Source organism: Heloderma suspectum, chromosome 2 (genome assembly GCF_057233095.1).
Source record: "Heloderma suspectum isolate Gila_16-S chromosome 2, 16-S_ref, whole genome shotgun sequence".
Lineage (NCBI taxonomy): Eukaryota > Metazoa > Chordata > Lepidosauria > Squamata > Helodermatidae > Heloderma > Heloderma suspectum.
The window spans coordinates 204,273,353-204,281,643 of record NC_139459.1 but is presented as its reverse complement, the minus strand read 5'-3'; the positions used below and the strand labels follow the sequence as shown (position 1 = coordinate 204,281,643).

The 8,291-nt window shown below is 47.1% G+C and overlaps 1 protein-coding gene across 1 annotated transcript in view; it reads left to right on the top strand.

Moving 5' to 3' along the window:
• The first annotated feature begins 332 nt into the window (after nucleotides 1–332).
• Nucleotides 333–8,291, top strand: part of PRKCA (protein kinase C alpha) — a 296,418-nt gene continuing 288,459 nt past the window's right edge. The window contains exon 1 of the mRNA XM_084837479.1: nucleotides 333–724. Coding sequence (XP_084693605.1) covers nucleotides 552–724 — 173 coding nt within the window. The 5' untranslated portion in view covers nucleotides 333–551. The remainder of the gene's footprint in view (nucleotides 725–8,291) is intronic.

The window sequence follows — 8,291 nt, the reverse complement described above, 5'->3', positions numbered from 1 at the left end:
GCATGCCACAGGTGCACGGCGCGGCAGGCTGGGAGTCGGGCGGCCTGGCGGGCGGGGGCTCGGGGAGGCACCGCGGGAGGCGACGCCAGGCCCCTCCTGTGCGCGCGCCGCCTCCCCTCCCCCGTGGGCTGGGGGCCGGCATGCCCGCCCGCCGCCCGCCTGTTGCCCTAGAGACGGGCTTCCCCGGCGCGCGCGCGCTCTCCCGCCCGCCTCGCCTGGCCGCCCCTCCTTCCCGCGGCAGGGGGCCCAGTGAGCGCGCTGGCGGGCGGAGCCGTCGGGGCTGGCCCGCGGCTGGGATCCTCCTCCCGCCTCCCTCCTGCGCGTGGCTCAGACGTCAGGAGGAGCCCGAGCGGGCAGGAGGCAGCGCCCATCCACAGAGCTGCCAGAGTGTCGGCGGCTGCCGGACGGGGCAGAGCAGGGGCAGGAGGAGGAGGGAGCCGCTTCCTGGGTTAGGCGAAGGGAAGGGAAGGGAAGGGAAGGGAAGGCGGTCGGTCGGGCGAGCAGGCAGGCAGGCAGGCAGGAGCGAGCGAGAGGCGGGGGGCGCGCGCGCCATGGCCGACGTCTTCCCCACCTCCGAGCCCGGCTCGGGTCCCGACGCGGCGCGGCGCTTCGCCCGCAAAGGGGCCCTCCGGCAGAAGAACGTGCACGAGGTGAGGGACCACAAATTCACTGCGCGCTTCTTCAAGCAGCCCACCTTCTGCAGCCACTGCACCGACTTCATCTGGTAAGGAGAGCGCGCGAGCGAGCGAGCGAGCGGCCGGCCCCACCCCCTCCGGCTACCTCCACCCACTCACCTTCCCCGGCAGCCCCCTCCCCAAACCAGGCGCCGCAGTGGCTGCGTGTGGTCTGCCCGATACCTCTCCCTCCGCTCCTCCTCCTGCCCTCCTCCTCTTTTCAGCCTCGCTTCGGGAGGGAGCCTTTGCTCCCCGAGAGGCAGGCAGGCAGGCAGGCTGTTCGCGTCGCCTACCGAAAACTGACTGCTGACCGCCGTCCGCCACTCCATCTCCAGCCGCGCCGCAGGCTTCCCAGGTGAAGGACCCGCTCGCTGGCTTGGTGCGGGGAGGAGAGAGAGTCGCCGCCGCTGGGAGCGCCAGATTTGTCTCGGGAGCGCCGTCGCCTTGATAGGGAAAGAGACCTCGCTGCACTCCGCCACGGAGAGAGGCTCTTCCTCCGCACCCTCCCCGTGCTCTGGAAAGAGCTCGCCACTTTCCCTTCCTCCTCCAAAGAGAGCGAGAGAAAGAGAGAGAGAGACACCACCCTGCATGCAGTTGCTCATGCCCTGGCAGTGCTTTTTGATCTCTGCCTGCCAGGGCTATACTAATGAAAGAGCTTTCAGGCACTCCACCAACTTCTCATGTGAGGGATCTTTCGACACTCGGCAGAGACAAAGATATCTAGGTAGTAAGGCTGCTGCACCCTCTTCATAGACGCTTCTCCTAGTCTGATCCCTGTCCCTCCATTCAGCCTCTGCACTGACTGCATCTGAAAACTAATCACTGCCCTTTCACACCAGAGACATGCACATATATCCACCTCTTGATATATGGCCCACATAAACCTCTTTAGAGGTATCATTTGGTTTCCTCCGAACAAGAGCCCTCCTGAGGATGCCGTCCATTGTACTACATTAATGAGACCAGGGATCCTGGCACAATGCTCTCTTAATAAGAACCACCACACTGTTGTCTTGCAACAAGAGAGACGCATCAGCAATATCCCAGAGAGGAATCTCTTGTATACACTGCTGGCGCACCAGCCCTACTGGCTTGACTGGATAAATGACACCAGGATGGTCCTTTCTGCTCTGACATGCACAGTCTTTCCCCATCTGAAAACCTGCCAGCCCTTACATTTACTTCATTTTGGACAGAGAAGTATTTATTTCATTTTATATTTACTTATTTAATGAAATATTTACTTCAGTACTTATATTTACTTTTTTTTGGAACGCCTCTGCCATACATAAATACAATCCATTCCTACAGGCAGGAGCCCAGAGGCAAAGTAGGACACGCTGCTAGAAGGATAAGTGGAGAGCACCTTCCCCAACTTGGTGCCCTCCGGCTGTGTTGCACTATTTATGTATTACATTTCAAATCTGCCCAATAACTAATGTAGGTGGAGAACTACAAGCTCCATTGGCCCCAGCTGACTGGGGATGATGGGTATTACAGTCCAACACATTCCTAGTTGTTTGGCAGGCAGATCTTGTCATGCTGGGGTAAAGAAATCTGCACCTGCCAAAATTCCCTCTTCTGTACAGCTGTTAAAGCGACAAGAAACTTGTCTTTTGCCTATTGCCCTCCTGTTCAGCCACTTCACTAACTGCATTTGGTAAGAGATCCTTTTTCACTGCTGTCCCACAGAAAGGAGACTTCTTCCCACCCCCTCTGGTCCACAAGCCTATGAATTGGTGACAGTTGGTGGGCAGCTTGTTCATTAACTAGAGATACACGGTATAACTCCCCCAATGTCATTACAGAAGCTTATGGAGAGAATTCTGTTGTCCCACATATGAATTGTTATATGTAAACAAAATCAATGCTATCTGCTAAGGGATCCTTCTTGATACCATTCAGCAACAGAAGCCCTGTATACAGCCTCTGTAAGCAATTGCATGGGCTCAGATGCAAAGCACCCCTCCCTCCACATCCCTCAAACTAAAGGTGGTCCTCTTTCCACAGCCCATAGTACTAGAACAACATTTTTCCATGAGATCATGTGAATGAACCACTGAATCAGTTTTACCTTGAAAGACACTCATCTGTCCCATATCTTTTCCTTCTTCCATGGAGTCTCTGGCCCAGACACAACATTTCTGTGGTAAGAAACCCCTGCTTGTACGGCTTTCCTACCCTACCATAGAAAGCCCTCTGCTTCTTGTTCCATGTAACTACTTTCCTAACTTGATCTAATAAGGAACTCCTATACCAACCTCCCCCAACCTGCTTCCCTCTGGATGTGTTGGACTACAGCTTTCATCATCTTTGGCCAACATGGTGAATAACCATGCTGGTTGGGTAAGGCTGTCCTATACAGTATCCCACTCCAGTATGGCTCTGGCCTTATCTAGTGAGACTTCCAACTTCAATGAAAGAGATTGAGAGTGAGAGACAGAACCCCTCCCCTTTATGTTTCTTGGATTCACTGATGCTCTGCTTGAATTCTGTATTAATGCTTTGATCTGTCACCCATTTGTGACAGACCTGCTTTACTAACCTGTAGATAGAGCCTTCCTTTCCCGTGGATCCCCTCCAACCCATCTCAGCCCTTTCCTCTGTCAAAGATCTTTTTACTCCCACTCTAGAACACATTAGTTCTGCATACCACTGCATGCACCTACCTGCGACCCCTTGGTATGTGTGTTTTCCATAGTGGGTAATGAGTTTATTAACTTTAAATGATATATTCCATGGAGACTCCATGTCTTGCTATCACATTCCTGTAGCACATCTTTCTTGGCTCTTTTCTACTAAGGATCAGACTACACTGATCAAAGCTGCTGTTTGTCTTGCTGAGGGGAAAGTACAATAGCTGTATTTCCCCAAAGGGCCAAATAGCAGCAACATGTGTGTTGATAGTATGTCAGGAAAATAGTACGTGTGGGGGAAAGGTGACCTCAACTCCCCCCCCAGTACCACTCCTCCAATCCAATTCAGACCCTCACAACTGCTTTTAAATAAAAAATAGCGGTAGATCTAATCATGGATCTCCTGCTTCAGGTATAGTTCTGCTCTAACATCTCCAGCTGAAAAATCAGATTGTGTAGTACATCAACTTCATTTGGGGAGCTCTTCCCTAATACAGCCTTACTCTCCAAAAGAGAGTCCTCTTGTAATTTTCAGAGTGCATGCTAACGCCTCTTTAACCACAGTTTAAAGTATCCTACCCATTTAATTCATATTGATATCCCTCGCCTATGTTTTCCTCTTTGCACTTGAGTTAGGCTGTGTAATGTAGACCATCCTTATATGCACCTCCTCTCCCTTATCCCCGATTCTGTAACCACTTCACACATGTAAGTGGTGTGTGTATAGTTTCACATGTTGCCTTTCTCCCACCACAATCAGTGTAGGTTTTAAAGGTTCACGCTGGCCTTCTTTTATTGAATCCAGTGTGATTACTGATGCAGAATATACAGAGCCGGTTCCCTTAAGTGGCCAAAAGATTCTGCAATTGCTTAGCAAGGGATTGTTTCATTCTCTTCTTCTCCAGTTCAGCCTCTTCGTTGACTTTGATATTTCCTTTCTTGTGTTTCTTTTTGCTCCCTCTGGAAGGCAGGGGGACTTGAAAATACTTTGTAGGTGGCAAATTTTACATGTGCAAGCTCAGGAAAAAATATTTCTCCCTATAGAAGAAGCAAGTTAATATACAACACTGAGGAACCAGAAGGGAAATAGTAGTGGTCTTTCCTGGATAGTATACTGAGCTCTTACAATTCAAGATAGTTAAAGCTGTGTGTGTACATGTGGGTATGTGTGCACATATCAAGTTATACTTTAACTGTGAATTATGGGTTATATCTAGACTAAGTTAGTTGAAATCAATTGTGTAAGTTATGCAACACTTAAGTTTCATTGATTTTGAAGGATACGAAGTCCAACAACATTGATCTGGATTCAGCCCTGTAAGTGGTTGTGCATACTTCCTCCATGTGCTCATCTGGCTAGAAAAACATGACTGGGTATTCATGCCTGGTTTACTATGAATCATTTGCATTAAAATATTTGCATGCTATAACTTGTTTGCCCTAGAACTTGAGTATGTATTGGACTGGAGCATTGCTGAAAGTTAGGACTTCAAGGCTGTACTTCTGTCCACATTTAAGGCAAGTCCTATTAAATAAAGTAGGACTTCATGGAATGCTCCTTGGAGGACAGTTTGAATTCAGGGTGTGGTAGCAGAGGACAAAATACTCATGTATTGTATTAGATGTTGTTGTTGTTGTTCAGTCGTTCAGTCGTGTCCGACTCTTTGTGACCCCATGGACCATAGCACGCCAGGCCTTCCTGTCCTGCGCTTTCTCCTGGAGCGTGCTCAAGTTCATATTCATTGCATCCGTGATGCTATCTAGCCATCTCATCCTCTGCCGTCCCCTTCTCCTTTTGCCTTCAGTCTTTCCCAGCATCAGGGTCTTTTCCAGAGAGTTTTCTCTTCGCATTAGGTGGCCAAAATATTGGAGCTTCAGCTTCAGTATCTGTCCTTCCAATGAGCACTCAGGGTTGATTTCCTTTAGGATGGACTGATTGGACCTCCTTGCAGTCCAGGGGACTCGTAAGAGTCTTCTCCAGCACCACAGTTCGAAAGCATCAATTCTTCGGCGCTCACCCTTCCTTATAGTCCAGCTCTCACAGCCATACATTACTACTGGGAAAACCATAGCTTTGATTAGACGGACCTTTGTCGGCAAGGTGATGTCTCTGCTTCTTACTATGCTGTCTAGGTTGGCCATAGCTTTCCTCCCAAGGAGCAAGCATCTTTTAATTTCATGGCTACAGTCACCGTCTGCAGTGATCTTGGAGCCCAAGAAAATAAAATCTGTCACTGCTTCCATTTGTTCCCCTTCTATATGCCAGGAAGTGATGGGGCCAGATGCCATGATCTTCATTTTTTTAATGTTGAGTTTCAAACCAGCTTTTGCACTCTCCTCTTTCACCCTCAACAAGAGGCTCTTAAGATCCTCTTCGCTTTCTGCCATTAGGGTGGTATCGTCTGCATATCAGAGGTTATTGATAATTCTCCCAGCAATCTTAATTCCGACCTCTGATTCATCCAACCCGGCATTTCTCATGATGTACTCTGCATATAAGTTAAATAAGCAGGGTGACAATATGCAGCCTTGTCGTACTCCTTTCCCAATTTTGAACCACTCGGTTGTTCCATGTCTGGTTCTTACTGTTGCTTCTTGACCCTGGTACAGGTTTCTCAGGAGACAGGTAAGGTGGTCTGGCACTCCCATCTCTTTAAGAATTTGCCACATTTTGTTATGATCCACACAATCAAAGGCTTTAGCGTAGTCAATGAAGCAGAAATAGACATTTTTCTGGAATTCTCTTGCTTTCTCCATGATGCAGCGAACGTTGGCGATTTGATCTCTAGTTCCTCTGCCTCTTTGAAACCCAGCTTGTACTTCCGGTAGTTCTCAGTTCGCATACTGCTGAAGCCTAGCTTGTAGGATTTTGAGCATCACCTTGCTGGCATGCATTAGATAGCAATGGATAAATTACAGTCTCTTCCTTTAAAATACGCATAAGCAGAAACTGGAATAGATTGCATTAACTCTTGTATGTGCGTTAAAGGAAAAATTGTAAATTGTTCATGAGTGATCCCTTCATAGTTTAGAAGATTTGTGTCTATTTTGTATTGTAGTATTAGAAACCAAGTACAAAATGTCAGGCAAGAAGTGCCCTAGATTTCATTGCCTTTGGTGCCGATCTTAGGATGCCTCTTATAGTGCAATCCTACGTGTGTCTACTCAAAGTAAGTCCCATTGATTTCAGTGGACCACTCCCATGTACTTGCGTTTAGGATTCCTCCCTTAGGCTCTAATGCCATGCACACTTACCTGGGAGTAAGCCCTGTTGAACACAGTGAGTCTTACTTCTGGTCAAAATTGCCCTATTAGTCTACTGTTTACTGCAGGGCTGGGCAACCCCAGGCCTGGGGCCAAGTCCAGCTCTCCTGTGGTCCCAGTCTGGCCCTCCAGGATTCCCCAGATGGCCACACCCCTTCCCCCAGCCCCACTCTTTTACCACCAACCACTGATGGTTTGGTGGTTGCCTGGAATCTGAAGAAATCACAGGTCATTCTGGATATTTTTTTTCTGCTTTACTTCTATATTTTAAATCCTTCTCTTTTTTTACCTTTTACTATATTAAAAGGCCATGGTGGCTTAGTGGTTAAGATTCTGAACTGCAGACTGGAAGGTCGGTAGGACAGCAGTTCGAGACCCGAGTGCCACGACACGGAGTGAGCTCCCGTCTTCGGTCCCAGCTCCTGCCAACCTAGCAGTTCGAAAGCAAGACATTACAAGTAGATAAATAGGTACCGCTTCGGCGGGAAAGGTAACAGCGTTCCGTGCACCTCGGTGTTCAGTCATGCCGGCCACATGACCACGGAAGCGTCTTCGGACAGCGCTGGCTCTTCGGCTTAGAAATGGAGATGAGCACCACACCCTAGAGTCGGACATGACTGGTTGGGCCTTTTTACCTTTATATTAAAAGCAATCAAATATATGCTAACTAATTGATTCTCACATATTTATATTAGATGTTTTCAGCCATGAAGCATTGCAGGGTATTAGTTTTGTCAAGTATACAAAGTTTTAAAAAAAACATGCTGAAATGGATGCACTGACCTGTTAGTAGTTGTTTTCAGTAGCATTAATGTTTATGTAGCATTATTGTTTATATTACATCTGACCTCTACATTTGGCTGCCTTGAGACAGCAGTAGTGTTTTTATTGAAGTAGCATATTTAAACATTATTGTAGTCAAAATTAGAGGTTGTGAATATCAGGAGCTACTGTTAATAAACAACTTTGTAAAGCTTTATTTGAATTGCAGTGTGTTTAATTTTATTTCCACGGATTTGTACATAGAAGTAAAGTAAACATATGTCTTCGTGTTTATGAAGCCTCCCCTGTACTGTGGAAAAGCAATTGTGTGCCATTCTGTGAATGCTGCAAGACTGTTCTTGGCAACCAGATTTTAAAAGCGTAAACTATATAGTCTCCCAATATAATAAACACTTAAGAAGTTCCAGCATCCCAGAGATGGGTGGGGAAGAAAGCAGGTATTTGTATATGAGCAGTTTAGTGCATTGTATGTTTTGGATGGAAATGCATTATCAAAAATAAAAAATAGCAGAGGAACATGTGTTTAATAAATACAGTTGATCCTCTTCCCCACGACACTCACTACTTATGTACATGTTTAAGGCTGTTGTTTTACTGCTGAATATAATCAGCTTTGGAAGAATTTGACATAGCAAGAATTTGCTAAGGCAACCACAAGTCAGTCATCAATAGGTACAAAAGCTCTCTTTGTATCCTTAAATACAAAGTTTGGCTGGGTGTGGGAAATGGCTGCAAACAGGCCCTAATTTTCTTGCTAAACCTTAAAAATCCTGGAGATAAGGTGTTCTGACCATCAGTTAGAAACTGTCTCCCACTTGCAATGTTGTTAGAGGCACAATCACCTGATTTCCTCCTGTGACAGTAGTGTACTTTGGACATTAAAATCACTAAAGATAATTTAATCATTCTTTAGTTATATTGCTAGATGGGCTGC